The sequence below is a fragment of the Pectinophora gossypiella genome, chromosome 19 (assembly GCF_024362695.1).
Source record: "Pectinophora gossypiella chromosome 19, ilPecGoss1.1, whole genome shotgun sequence".
NCBI lineage: Eukaryota > Metazoa > Arthropoda > Insecta > Lepidoptera > Gelechiidae > Pectinophora > Pectinophora gossypiella.
This window is the reverse complement of record NC_065422.1, coordinates 1,950,318-1,965,406: the sequence shown is the minus strand read 5'-3', so window position 1 is coordinate 1,965,406 and position 15,089 is coordinate 1,950,318. Positions and strand designations below refer to the sequence as shown.

The 15,089-nt window shown below is 44.2% G+C and overlaps 2 protein-coding genes across 2 annotated transcripts in view; one reads left to right on the top strand and one right to left on the bottom strand.

The window, feature by feature from the left end:
- LOC126375566 (uncharacterized) overlaps positions 1-15,089 on the bottom strand; it is a 218,990-nt gene that overhangs the window by 125,913 nt on the left and 77,988 nt on the right. The gene's annotated exons all lie outside the window — the stretch shown is intronic.
- On the top strand, positions 6,836-13,665 carry LOC126375782 (uncharacterized). The gene is made up of 2 exons (XM_050022869.1): positions 6,836-11,595; positions 13,287-13,665. The coding sequence occupies exons 1-2, from the start codon at positions 6,878-6,880 to the stop codon at positions 13,663-13,665; spliced, it is 5,097 nt and encodes a 1,698-aa protein (XP_049878826.1). The 5' UTR covers positions 6,836-6,877.

The following is a 15,089-nucleotide window of genomic DNA, read 5'->3' as shown; positions in this document are numbered from 1 at the left end:
CTGTTCCTTACTGTTTGATGAAGTAGCATTAGAACCTGGAGTAACCTACGACAAACACAAGGACAAAATCAACGGGTTTGTCCATCTCAACCATAAAAGTGGTGAATTTGCTGACCATGCTCTGGTGCTAATGCTCAGAGGAGCATTCTACAAGTGGCAAGAACCAATTGCATTTTATTTTTGCAAAGGTGCGACAGCGGCGCAAGAGTTGATAGTAATAATAAAGAATCTTATAAATACTGTGATTGGCACAGGATTATTACCTATAGCCCTTGTATCCGACCAAGGATCAGCATTTCAATCCGCTATCAATATCCTGAAAGCCGAAACAAAAAGAGAACAAATACTAGCTGGTGCGAATACAGGTTAGTGCATTAAATTGCATTAAATGTTTATATCATTTTAAAAAAGGTGTTATTAATAACTTTTGTACAAATTGTTACAAAAATTGTGAATTTATACTTTTGACATACTTGTTAATACACTACTTTTTAACTTTTTACTGTATTGCTAACTAAACTTCTTATCTAGACATTCAAAAGAATGTGAATAGTATTGTTGATCCAGATGGATTATACAATGCCTAAACAAGCTGGACACAGCTGAATATTTTTTGTAAGTAATATTATTGTTTACTTTCACCTAATTTATATGATGTCCTTATTTCAGATGACGTCATCAAGGTGCAGGGACATACAATAAGTGTTATTTATGATCCTCCCCATTTGATTAAGGAATCTATACTAATATTATAAAGCTGAAGAGTTTGTTTGTTTGTTTGTTTGAACGCGCTAATCTCCGAAACTACTGGTGCGATTTGAATAATTCTTTTTTTGTTGGATAGTCCATTTATCGAGGAAGGCTATAGGCTAAATAACATTACGCTATGACCAATAGGAGCAAAGACAGAGCGGTAAATGTGTAAAAAACGGGGAAAATTATTCATTTTTGAAGGCTTTCTTTGCGTGCGCTGCGAAAACGGTTCAAGATACACAAAAATATGTATGAAAGAATTATTCCTCTATACATGATCTAAAAAAAAGTCCGCGACGGCATATGTCTATCTTTTAAGGTTTAGTCACAATGACCGTTTTTATGGTACCAAATTTGGTCGAAATAATTTGTTTAAGTTGTATCAACATAATAATATTAATCTTTATTCAAATATAAATATAAATATGTTGTTGGTTAAGAGTACTTCATCTATACTTATAATAAATCTGTAGAGAGGTCAATTCTGTACATTAAATATTTTTTCAAAATAACTATCAGGGGGTGATAAGTGGTCGATACTGATGCCAAAAATGCAATCAGTAAAATTTTTGTCTGTCTGTCTGTCTGTCTGTATGTTCCTTATAGAAACAAAAACTACTGGACGGATTTTAATGAAACTTGGTACAATTATTCTTCACACTCCTGGACAGGTTATAGTATACTTTTCATCACGCTACAATCAATAGGAGCAGAGTAGTGAAGGGAAATCCTTTTGTATGAAAAATCTAAACCGCTCAAGTTAGACGTTTGAAATTTGGCATGCAGGTACCTTAGATACCGTAGAGGTGCACTAAGAAAGGAATTCCCGAAATTCCCACGAGAACGGGAATTAGCGGGAAAATCCTTTTGTATGAAAAATCTAAACCATTCAAGTTAGACGTTTGAAATTTGTCATGCAGGTACCTTAGATACCGTAGAGGTGTACTAAGAAAGGAATTCCCGAAATTCCTACGGGAACGGGAATTAACGGGAAAATCCTTTTGTATGAAAAATCTAAACCACTCAAGTTAGACGTTTGAAATTTGGCATGCAGGTACCATAGGTACCGTAGAGGTGCACTAAGAAAGGAATTCCCAAAATTCTCACGGGAACGGGAATTAACGGGAAAATCCTTTTGTATGAAAAATCTAAACCATTCAAGTTAGATGTTTGAAATTTGGCTCGCAGGTACCTTAGATACCGTAGAGGTGCACTAAGAAAGGAATTCCCGAAATTCCCACGGGAACGGGAATTAGCGGGAAAATCCTTTTGTATGAAAAATCTAAACCATTCAAGTTAGACGTTTGAAATTTGTCATGCAGGTACCTTAAATACCGTAGAGGTACACTAAGAAAGGAATTCCCGAAATTCCCACGGGAACGGGAATTAGCGGGAAAATCCTTTTGTATGAAAAATCTAAACCACTCAAGTTAGACGTTTGAAATTTGGCATGCAGGTACCATAGGTACCGTAGAGGTGCACTAAGAAAGGAATTCCCGAAATTCCCACGAGAACGGGAATTAGCGGGAAAATCCTTTTGTATGAAAAATCTAAACCACTCAAGTTAGACGTTTGAAATTTGTCATGCAGGTACCTTAGATGCCGTAGAGGTGTACTAAGAAAGGAATTCCCGAAATTCCCACGGAAACGGGAATTAGCGGGAAAATCCTTTTGTATGAAAAATCTAAACCACTCAAGTTAGACGTTTGAAATTTGGCATGCAGGTACCATAGGTACCGTAGAGGTGCACTAAGAAAGAAATTCCCGAAATTCCCACGGGAACGGGAATTAGCGGGAAAATCCTTTTGTATGAAAAATCTAAACCACTCAAGTTAGACGTTTGAAATTTGGCATGCAGGTACTTTAGTAAACTTAAAGCTTAGTTGCAACAGGATATTACAAAATTCCCACGGGAACGGTAGTTAGCGGGAAAAACATTTGTATGAAAAAATCAAATCTAAATAAAAGGAGGAACTGACTGACTCAGTGACTGACATATCAACGCATAGCCTGAACGGCTAAATGTAGGCATTTGAAATTTGGAAGGGACATAGCTTAGGTACCGTAGAGGTGCACTAAGAAAGGAATTCCCGGAATTCCCACGGGAACGGAAATTTGCGGGAAAATCCTTTTGTATGAAAAATCTAAACCGCTTAAGTTAGACGCTTGAAATTTGGCATGCAGGTACCTTAGTTAACTTAAAGCTTAGTTGCAACAGGATATTGCAAAATTCCCACGGAAACGGGAGTAAGCGGGAAAAAAACATTTGTATGAAAAAATCGAAACCGCGTAAGATAGATGTTTTCAATTCAATTCAATTAAATTATTTATTGCATTCCATGTAGTACAATGGGGTGTTACATAGGCATAGGAACTAAAACATGGACCCTGTAGGGCACAGCAACGTTGAAGGGAAGAGAGGAAGTGTGTATTAAAATTAAAACTCAATGAACAATCAATTAAAAAAAAAATCAATTCAATCAATTGATTCAATCTAGCATGCATGCATACCTTAGTAAATATAAAGTTTATTTTTGGCTGTATTTTGAAAAATGGGAGTTATTGGGAAAAAAAAAATTATGAAAAAATCTAAACTGCATAAGTATGCACTCCCACACACACAAAGATATAACACGCCACGCGGACGAAGTCGCGGGCAAAAGCTAGTTAAGAAATAATTTTCTAAATAAAAACATCAAATTTTATAACAAAATATCCACCTGGAATGATATTGTGGATGTTTATAAAACTGACTGTAACCATGCTCAAATGCGTTTGTTGCACAAACTAAACGATGAGCACATAATTCCGGAAAAGATCAAGAAAATGAAGGTAATTATGTACATTATTTATTTTCTCAAACACCGTTTTTTATATACACTTCTCATCAAAAAAATCGAAACACTTCCGTTTTCATTGTTTCTGTCCGAATTTAACACAAAAAAGAATTCATACGATGAAAAAAAATACATAAATGTATAGCTGGCAGTTTGGCCATTACAGTAATAAGCGAAAATTCTAAATTCAAAATTAGAATTTCATTCGTTTATCTTACAAACGAAATGAATCACTGTTTTGAGACAAATGTGTGTTTAGGGTTGGAGTACATTTAGGCTACGTTCACACGGAGTCATTTTTCACGTATATCGTATACGAGATTTTATCGAATATCGTAGTGACAGCCAAATTTGTATAGCAATTTTTAAAATCGTTCACACGGCGTCTATACGAGAAAATCGCGTATTCGAGACATATTTTTTACCGTATACCGTAGGGTCTTACCACCGGGAATGCGAGATTATCGAAACGATTTTAACGAATGCAATACTCATTGGCGCTTGTGTTTACGTTGAGAAGTTCACACGGACAAACTGGTTTCTCGTACACGAGACGCACGCGGGGGCAGGCAGCCGCCAGTCGTGTTCGGAACGTCGTTTGCTAAGGTCGTTTGTTATGATGGAGGACGGATTGCCGATTACGATCGAGTCATTTATCACGCATATAGAGGATCGACCCATAATATGGGATAAATCATTATTAATCATTGTCACGTGTACGGGATGACCGTATACGAGAAAAAACCGTGGGCCTCGCACCGTGTGAACAGCCGTCCCGTATACGGTACTCCCGTAAGCGAGAAAATATCGAATCGAATAGTCGCCGTGTGAACGTAGCCTTATTAATCATTGTCACGTGTACGGGATGACCGTATACGAGAAAAAACCGTGGGCCTCGCACCGTGTGAACAGCCGTCCCGTATACGGTACTCCCGTAAGCGAGAAAATATCGAATCGAATAGTCGCCGTGTGAACGTAGCCTTAGCGTTTAAAAACTAAAAATTGGCGCCTATCCTTAAACTTTTTGTTTTTTATTTCAATACTGTGACTTTGGGACGTCTGAAAAAAGGTTTTTTTTCTAAAACGTATGGATACTTCGCCCACAGAAGCCGCCCAAGTTGTGGCATTGCTGGATTCTGGCCTTAGTCAGCGTGTTGTGGCTGCAAGACTGCATCTAAGCCTGTCATCTGTTCATAGAGTCTCTAAACGTTATCGGGAGACTGGTTTGTTCACGCGCCGTTCAGGATCTGGCAGGAATCGGGTCACTTCTGAGCGAGATGATCGATTTATTGTAACAACTTCTTTAAGAAATCGACGCCTTAACGCTTTTCAACTGCAGCAGCGGCTTCGTGTTGTACGAAGGGTGGCTGTAAGTGACTCTACAATTAGAAGAAGGTTGAAGGATCGTGGACTGGTACCGCATAAGCCAGCAAATGGGCCGAAATTAACTGCAGACCATCGAAGAGCGCGCCTTAACTTTGCACGTGAGCACCTAAATTGGTCATACCTACAGTGGAGCAAAGTTCTCTTTTCTGATGAGTGTTAAATTATGCTGTATGGTAACGACGGAAGGAACAAGGTCTACAGAAGAGACGGAGAACGCTATGCACAATGCTGCATTGAAGAAAAGGTCAGCTATGGTGGCGGTTCGTGGACGGTTTGGGGAGGAATCAGCGCCGACGGTAAGACAGAGCTTGCTTTCGTGTCTGGGCCACGTCTGCCTGCACTAAACTGTCATCGGTACGTCGAAGAGTGTCTCGAGCCTCATGTGATGCCCTATGCACATTTTATTGGCAACGGCTTCATATTCATGCACGACAATGCTAGGGCTCACACCGCGGGCGTCGTACGAGATTATCTTAACGAAGTCGATATCTCTATTATGGAATGGCCAGCAAGAAGCCCGGACATGAATCCCATTGAACATCTGTGGGATGAATTAAAGAGACGAATTCGAGCAAGAGATCCTGCCCCAGAAACACTTAGCCAGCTGCAAGATGCAATCCAAGAGGAATGGGACAATATACCACAGCATGTGATCGTGACTCTCATCCGATCGATGAAGAACCGTATGGAAGCAGTAATTAGAGCTCGGGGAGGGAATACAAGTTATTAAATAAACGTTTTTTAGCTTTTTTTTTCATTTACGTGTGTTGTTTTATCCATTTCCTTTATACTCCATACGAAATAAAAATGACTCATTTAACAAAATACGAAACCTATGAAAAATTCATTTAAATTTAGAACATTAACATTAAGATTTGATAAGCTCATATTACTCACTATTAAACGACATTTAACATTTATTCCTAAATGTACACATTTTTCTGATAATCCTGACAAAACGTATACTTGCAAGGTGTTTCGATTTTTTTGATGAGAAGTGTATTATAATAATTAAAATTTATTTAATATGGCATGGGCACTGAATACTTATAACACTTTTGCTTTTACTTATTTTTGAATAATTTTACAATGTTTTCAAATGTTACTTTGTTTTAATTATGTGTGTGTTTTACAGGTGAAAAACTGTGTTCGTGTATTTAGTAAAATAGTTGCCGCTACACTGGCGTACACAGCTGTTTTTTTTTTTTTGCTCTGGCAACCCTATAGTTAAGTTGTAAACAAATTAGCTCTCGTAGTCTTTAATTATTTAAATTAATTTATCGTATATAAATTCATAAAAAACCAATTTCGTCATAATATTCTTATCATATTTTAACAATTGTAGCGCGCCGATCTTTGAATTCCCCTCCGCCGCACACTTCACCCCCTCAGGTCGCACCCTCCAATCGCGTCGCGTCTAATCGACGCTACCGCAACGCGCATGCGCGCCGGCCGCGCGGCCCGCGTCCGGCACGCTGATTGGACGGCGCGAGATTCGGCTCCCCGCTAGATTCCGTGTTTGAGCGTACTTGAAATGGTTCACGCTATTCTGTTATAATTTTCTAATTATCCGTATTTTCTTAATCTTATGTGAGAGACTGTATTAAATAATATTGTTTGTTGCTCCTACATTAGAATCACTTGTGTTTACTGTGATATTGTAAAGTGTGCCTCTCGTTTGATACCTAATAAACGCGGACCTTTCGTATCACCACCTGGACTGTTTCATTCTGCCACCCTGGAGAGACCGTGAGGAAATTCACGCACCGAACCCCGAACTCTACCGACACAGAGCACCGTGTCACAAATGGCGCCCAACGTGGGGCCGTGAAATTCTACGAGCGTACGAACTCCAGCTTTCAGTTGAATATCCAGTTTAAAGTGCATTCTGCAACAACAATATGCCTCTCACACGTAGTGGTCATTCTTCCACCGCTGCCGACGACGACAGCGTCGAGGCGGACTTCCACACGCCTCATGAAGAATCTGCAGCGCGAGTAGTCCCTCCTGTGCCAGCCGCGCCCTCGGCTTCTGCACCACCTACCGCGCCCGCCGCAGCGGCGGCGACCGTCACCATCGGCGATATGTCTGCGATGATGATGTTGTGGCAACAGTCTCTTCAGCGCCTCCTCGACCGTGAGGAAGAGCGACGACCTGCCACGCCCGCCCCGGCTCCAGCAGAACCCATTACCACGGCTCACCATTCCGGTGGTTATTTCACCACATGCAACGCGCGCTACAGCGGCGCGATGGAGGAGTCTCTAGACGGATTTATAGACGCTATTGAAGCATATAAAGACTGCGCCAACGTCAGCGATGCTAACGCACTCCGTGGCATCTCCATGTTGCTGACTCACGACGCCGCGACGTGGTGGCAGGGCGTGAAGCCATCCATCACCACCTGGACCACTGCAATCCAGAGCCTGCGCAGCGCCTTCGGCGACAGTCGTCCTCCGCATCGCATCTACAGAGAGCTTTTTAAAATGACTCATGAACACGAGAAGACGGAATTATTCATCGCGAGAGCCCGAGCGCTCCTCGCCCGCCTTCCTCGAGGAGACCTATCAGAGAAAGTCGAGATTGACATGATTTATGGACTTTTACACCAGCGTATCCGCGAGCGCCTACGTCGCGAGGAGGTGTACAGCTTCGAGATCCTTCTTTGGAAGTCACGTGAAGTCGAAGATTCCCTAGATAACGTGAGTAACGACAGTGCATCGTGTGCTACACACCGTCCTGCGCCGAGTACTCCGCGCATGACGTCTACGTCGGCCGCGCCGTCGTTGAAGAACGCAGCGCGCCGCCCCAGCACCGCGTCTACCAGCGCCAGCACGTCTACCATGTCTCCGGACTTCGCGTCGAACAATAAAAGTGCCATGAAATCTCGTCCGTTTTGCATATACTGTAAAGTGCCCGGTCATGTTCGTGAAGAGTGTCGTAAACTATCGAATAAGAACACTACTGATAAGATTGATAACGATAAGCGTGATAACAATACTATTTCTTGTTATGGTTGTGGAGCAAAGGGTGTAATACGGTCACAATGTCCAAATTGTACCGCGAAAGTTTCATTTTACGCCGTAAGTACGTTTCCTAATCAATGTAAACCGCCTTATTCCACCCCGAGTTCGAATAATGACATTCATGATCTTTCAATTAATATTTCTTGTGATAAAATATGTTATTGCGATCTATGCTATGGTGATGACGAGGTTATGTTTACTTATTCTGTTCCTAATGTCATTCATGTGTCACACGCAACCAACTTCACTCCTTTCACTCAACATTTGACAGACACGAATTCGGATACACTTTCACTCGACTCTCAATCTCTCTCAAAAGGTCTGTTACACGATCAATGTTTGGTCAATCACACGGGTAAATTTTCGCCAACTTTTGAACACATGCACAGTAGGGCAAATGGTCCGAATTCTTCCAGCATGTACAGTAGGGCAAATGTCTCGAATTGTTCCGGCGTATACAGTAGGGTTAATGTCCCGAATTCTTCCACAGATTTTGAACGCATGCACAGTAGGGTAAGTGGCCCGAATTTCTCCAGCATGTGCAGTAGGGTTAATGTCCCGAATTTTTCCACAGGTGTTGAACGCGTGCACAGTAGGGTAAATGGTCCGAATTCTTCCCGCACGTTCAGTAGGGTGAATGGCACTGGTGTCGACCCGAATTGTTCTTCAAGTTTTGAAAGCGTGTTCAGTAGGGTATATGACACTGTTGTTGCCCCAATTTCCGCGACCTCGACGGCTACTTATTGCAGTAGGCCTATTCTTTGCGTCGACATTTTAGGTTCGCGAGGCACCGCTCTTATTGATACCGCAGCTAAATGCTGTGTCGCAGGTCATTCTCTTTTTAAACTTCTGAAGGATAAGAAGCAAAGTTTTACTCAGAAGCAGGTGGCCGTGAAACTCGCTGACGGAGTCGTGCACCAGCGCGATGTCCTCGTATGCAGTGTTGATGTTTCAGTCACTTTTAAGAAGAAAAAGGTTCCGATTGAGTTTGTTATTTTTCCGGATGCTGATAATAATGAGACGCTTCTAGGTATGGATTTCCTCAGCGCCTCCGGCATGGTCATCGATTTTGCGACTTCGTGTTGGAAATTTTCAGGTAGCCACCAGACCTACCCTCTCGAATTTGAGTCTGAAGACTCGGAGGTTCCCCGTTCTGTCGTTGCTTCTTCTTTCATGCTTAGGGAAGATGAAGGCATCATGCTTACCTGTGACCAGCGCCGACAAGTATCCGATGTTCTCGATCGTCATGAGGATGTCTTCAATCTAGGAGGAGCGCCGACTCCGTACGCGGAGCACCGTATTGACACTGGCGATCATGTACCTGTCGCCGTCCCGCCTTATCGATTGACTCCAGCTAAGAAGGCTATTATGGAAGCTGAGCTCGGTAAGATGTTGGCAGAGGGTATCATCGAAGAGTGTGAGTCTCCGTGGGCCTCTCCTGCATTGCTCGTGCCTAAGAAGGACGGCACCTTTCGTTTCTGCGTGGACTACCGTCGTCTTAATGCGATTACTAAGTCAGACTCGTATCCACTGCCAGTCATCGAGGACCTGCTGCACTCTACGAAGGGTTGCTTTATCAGTACCATCGACCTCCGTTCCAGTTATTGGCAAGTTAGCGTCGCACCGGGTGACAGGGATAAAACTGCGTTCGTCACGCCGTTCGGTACTTACAGGTTTCTCAGAATGCCTTTTGGCCTCAAGAATGCCCCGGCAACATTCCAGCGTCTTATGGATCGTTTTCGTTCAGGGAGCATGATCAAGGATGTCACGTTACTTGTCTATCTAGACGATCTTCTCGTCCTCTCGGAGTCTTACGAGAAGCACTTACAGGACCTACAGTTGGTCTTCGATCGTTTACGCGTTTTCGGTTTACGCGCCAACCGAGATAAGTGTGTCTTCGTTGCCAAGGAGGTAAAATACCTTGGACACCTTATCACGCCGGAAGGTATCTTACCGGATGGTTCGAAGGTTGAGTCGATCCTCAATATGAATGAGCCTAAGAACCTTAAGCATCTCAGGACTTTTCTACAGACCTGTGCTTGGTTCCGTAAGTTTGTCCCCGGGTTTTCTGGGATAGCACAACCGCTCACCAAACTTACCAGGAAGAATGAGCCTTGGAACTGGAGTGACGAGCAGCAGAAAGCTTTCGATGAGTTGAAGAAGAAACTCACCAGCGCTCCTGTTTTAGTTCAGGCCGATTATAGCAAACCGTTCGTTATACGTACCGATGCAAGCGACTACGCCTTAGGTGCTGTCCTCACTCAAGGAGATGGCATAGAGGAACACCCCATCGAGTACTCCAGTCGTTTACTTACCAGTGCTGAAAGGAAGTACAGCACCACCGAACGGGAAGCATTAGCTGTTGTTTGGGCCGTAGAGAAGTACCGCCCCTATATTGACGGACACCCTATTATCGTTCGCAGCGACCATCAGCCTTTGCGGTGGCTTCTTACCCTCAAGTCACCAAGTGGTCGACTGATGCGCTGGGCGCTCCGACTTCAGGCGTTCGACATACAATATGAATACACGCCTGGTAAAGCGAATGTTATCGCTGACACGCTGAGTCGTCCTGTATGCGACGATGTCTCTCGCGAAGACTGCGGAATCTGCACCGTAATCGTCGACGTTCCCCACGTTAATGCAGAGGAACTCAGGAAATCTCAGCTGAGCGACCCCGACGTCTGCAAGATAATTCAAGATCTCGAGCATAGTGATGCTCTGGCTTCGAATCGTTGGTTGGAGCGTGGGTATTTAATGAACCAAGGAGTTCTTTATCGTCTTAGTCCCGATGCTGATTCCGAAGAACCACAGCTCGTCATACCGGCCTCCATGATTCCTGAAGTCCTCAAGGAATTCCACGACGCACCCCTAGCTGGTCATCAAGGCGTCGACCGTACCTTGGAGCGCATCCGTCAACGTTATTATTTCACCGGTATGCGACGGTACGTCAGTGAATACCTCAAGACATGTGTGGAGTGCCAGAAGTATAAGCCCGCCAACCAAAAGCCTGCCGGTCTTTTGCAGACTCCGATTCTCAACCAGCGAGGTGAAGTCCTCGCTGTCGATTTATTTGGCCCTCTTCCAGAAGCTGAAGATGGATCGAAGTGGGTCCTTCTTATTGAAGATACTGCTACGCGTTGGGTTGAGATCTTTGCCCTCCGCGATGCCACCGCCGAAGCTTGCGCCCCTCTCATGATTGAGCAGTATTTTATGCGCTATGGCTTTCCTCGGCGTATCGTATCTGATAATGGCGTGCAATTCGTCTCTGCTGTTATGCAGCAATGCATGCACATTCTTGGGATTAAGCAGAATTTGATTCCCTTATACCACCCGGAAGCCAATCCCGCCGAAAGGAAGAACCGGGATATGAAAATTCAGTTGGCTATGCTGGTTAAAACTGAGCATCGTACTTGGTCGAAGTACTTGCCTCAGGTCCGTTTTGCTTTGAATACTGCGACGTGCAGTACCACCGGTTTGACACCGTCTTATATGATGTTTGCGCGGGAGATGCGTACTCCCTTTGACGCCCATCACGACCTCAGAGCCGTCTTAGAAAAGGACAATTATGTTCCCCAGGTTACGCCTTACCTGGCCAGGTTTGTCAGTTCGCTCCAGGAGATTCGCGATCGTGTCGAGAAGCAGCAGGATTCTCGGAAGGACACTTCCGATGCCTCTCGTCGCCCGTCCCCTGTTTATGCAGAAGGTGACCTCGTTCTTCTTACTACTCATGCTCTGAGTAATGCCCAGAAGGGTTTGACAAAGAAGTTTATGCCACGACGTGATGGCCCTTATGTTGTTAAGCGTGTCCTTAGTCCTACCACGTTCGAGATTGCCGACCAAGATGGACAGTTGTTAGGTCGTTTTCATTCTTCGGACGTGTCTTTGTTTTCAGGTCCCCAGTCGAGTGACACTCAGCCCGTTCAGCCCCGTAGGCTGCGAGGACGGCCTCGTATTAGGGATAGGGAGACCCTGACACATACACGCACACATGACGCGCCACATGTTTTTGCTAAGCCACGAGCGGGACGCTCTTGTAGCTTAGAGGAGGAGTGTGTAGCGCGCCGATCTTTGAATTCCCCTCCGCCGCACACTTCACCCCCTCAGGTCGCACCCTCCAATCGCGTCGCGTCTAATCGACGCTACCGCAACGCGCATGCGCGCCGGCCGCGCGGCCCGCGTCCGGCACGCTGATTGGACGGCGCGAGATTCGGCTCCCCGCTAGATTCCGTGTTTGAGCGTACTTGAAATGGTTCACGCTATTCTGTTATAATTTTCTAATTATCCGTATTTTCTTAATCTTATGTGAGAGACTGTATTAAATAATATTGTTTGTTGCTCCTACATTAGAATCACTTGTGTTTACTGTGATATTGTAAAGTGTGCCTCTCGTTTGATACCTAATAAACGCGGACCTTTCGTATCACCACCTGGACTGTTTCATTCTGCCACCCTGGAGAGACCGTGAGGAAATTCACGCACCGAACCCCGAACTCTACCGACACAGAGCACCGTGTCACACAATATTGTATAAATTTGTGTGGTTATAAGTGCTAAAAGGCATTTAAATTGTGATAAGTGTCTTTGTGTCAGTTAAACCGTTACAAACTCAAAAGTGTGTAATCTTCTCGGAATCTATAGTGCATTCTAAGGCCGGTCACATACATTCGGAATTCCGTTTCGGAATTTCGATTCGAAATACTGTTTCGGGATTCCGTTAATATATCACACACATACGTTTATTTCCGTTCGGAATAACAAGGCTCAGTTGAGCGACGCTAGAACTTGAGTTCAGATATTTGGCATTATGGACGACGATTTTCTTATCGCGATAGCACTGTTGCTATACCCATCAAGGAAAAAAAAATACGTCGCCGTTACTGGGCCATGCATAGGCCATCATACGGAATTCCCAATCAGATTAAATTTCGAACGGAAAAAAACTGTAAGTATGTGGTTGATTCATAGATGTTGTATGGATTTAATGCATTCGATATTACGAATCGATATTTCGAATCGAAATTCCGAAACGGAATTCCGAATGTATGTGACCGGCCTAAATACTTATTAAAGAATAACGATTACCAAAATTGTAAGTAACTACCACTCTTTCTTTGGTGGCTTCTCACTGAAACATCTAGACACGCGGTCGCGTGTCAAGCCAAGTTCATGGAACAGAACTGGCGAACCGCACCGTGTGTAATATTACACGAACCATTTGGAGCCATTTCCTTTTCTTTTGTTGCCTCAAAAACACTATGAGTACTATGTCTTCTATGACTACTCGCAGTGTGGCAGCTCGTAAGCTAGAAGATCAATTAAAGCTGACTTTACTAGCACTTAAGGATTCTAAAGCGTTATGTGAGCAGCTACTATCAGAGAGAGAGGATAGCGAGAAGGAGGTATTAGTCATACTAGAACAAAATAAACAATTAAAGAGTGAGATGGCGGCTTTACATCAGCGTTTAAATGATGTGGAAGGCCAAAATGACCAGCTACAAAGAACGGTGCATGTGTTTGACCGGAGCTGCGATGAGTTTGAGACCGCCCTCAAGCGCACCGTTGTTCTGGAACGCGAGGTGCGCGACGCGCATAAACAAATATCGGACTTTGAACTCGCGGACAGTACTTTTAAAATGTCTCGGACACAATCGCTGTTTGACGTTTGACTCACCTGACTTGGTCCCTGCCGCCACCCCATCTCACAAGGTGTTGTGTTCAAAGAGTAACCTCACTTCTGACTCACCACAAGCATCAACTTCACACCATCACTTGTTTAATACGGGGCAACATCTATTGAACGAAATTAATACTTGTACTTTTTTTTTTTTTTTTTTTTTTTTTTTTTTTTTTTTTTTTTTTTTTAGATTTGCCGCAGATGGCATTAACTACTTGGCCGGACAAATGGGGAGCGCTGAAGGCTCTCACCCGGTACAACATTTAAGACAACAGGCCTGAGGGTGCCCAGTTGGGCGCGAACCTCGGCTCAGGGCGTCGTCTGAGAGGAAAAATATTTGAAAGAATTAATCGACCCTAGTGGGTCGATAGCGATAAGCGCTGAATGAGGGAAATCGTCGACCACGCCGGCGGGGTCGGTATCGGGGTCCTGAAGTGTTTGGTGTCGCGAGCTGATTGGCTGCCTCTATGGCTAGGGTAATCGGGTCGTCGGGATCGTATATTACGTCCTTCGGACGCCGATACTTTTCAGTACCGTCCCTAAGCGGGATGTAATCGGAAGCCGCAACTACCAGGGGATTCTGGTGGTGCGGAGCAGAATCGAAAAAACGTTTGGAAGCTAATTTGAGCCATTGGGCAATGGTTGGCAGACCTAGGTCAATGTGCAGATTTTCATTGCGAAGGAACCACGGAGCTCCCGTGGCTTTCCGCATGAAACGATTTTGTATTACCTGTAGACGGTGGATTTGAGAGGGACTCGCATGAGCGAAAACTACCCCTGCATAGGTCATGATCGGACGGATGCAAGTCGTGTAGATTTTCACCTTATTCCTAAGGGACAATTTACTTCGCTTGTTAAGGAGACAATGAAGACGGCCCATTACAAACGCGGCGCGATCGCGCACACGTTTGATATGGGCCTTGAAAGTAAGACGTCTATCTAAGACTACGCCGAGATATTTGACTTGCTCCTCCCAAGGGATCGGCTTGCCAAACATCTTAATGATTTTAAGTTGACGGCGTGACCGTGGCGTGTTATAATAGCCCTTTGAAAAGTACACCGCTGCACTTTTCTCCGGGTTTACCTCGATTCTCCATTTGCGAAACCACTTGCCCAAGGCATTGGCCGCGCGTTGGAGGATTCCGGTCATCATAACTCGACCACGGCACGAAGAATAGATGGCTGTATCATCCGCAAATAAAGCTAATTCGGTATTAGGGGATTTGGGAATGTCACTAGTATACAATGAAAATAGTAAAGGGGAGAGAACGGAGCCTTGTGGGACTCCGGCATGTATAGGGTGCGGTGACGAGAGCGTCCCTTCCACGCGGTAGCGAAAGGTTCGATTTGAGAGGAAGTCTCGTATGATGTGCACGAGACGGTCTGGCACTCCCAGTGAATAAAGCTTGTAGATCA

Excerpts from the sequence above, each read along its gene's own strand:
- LOC126375782 (XM_050022869.1), top strand. The coding sequence starts at position 6,878 with ATGCCTCTCACACGTAGTGGTCATTCTTCCACCGCTGCCGACGACGAC. Across the intron at positions 11,596-13,286 it reads GTTACGCCTTACCTGGCCAG|TGTGGCAGCTCGTAAGCTAG; the intron begins GTTTGTCAGTTC and ends GACTACTCGCAG.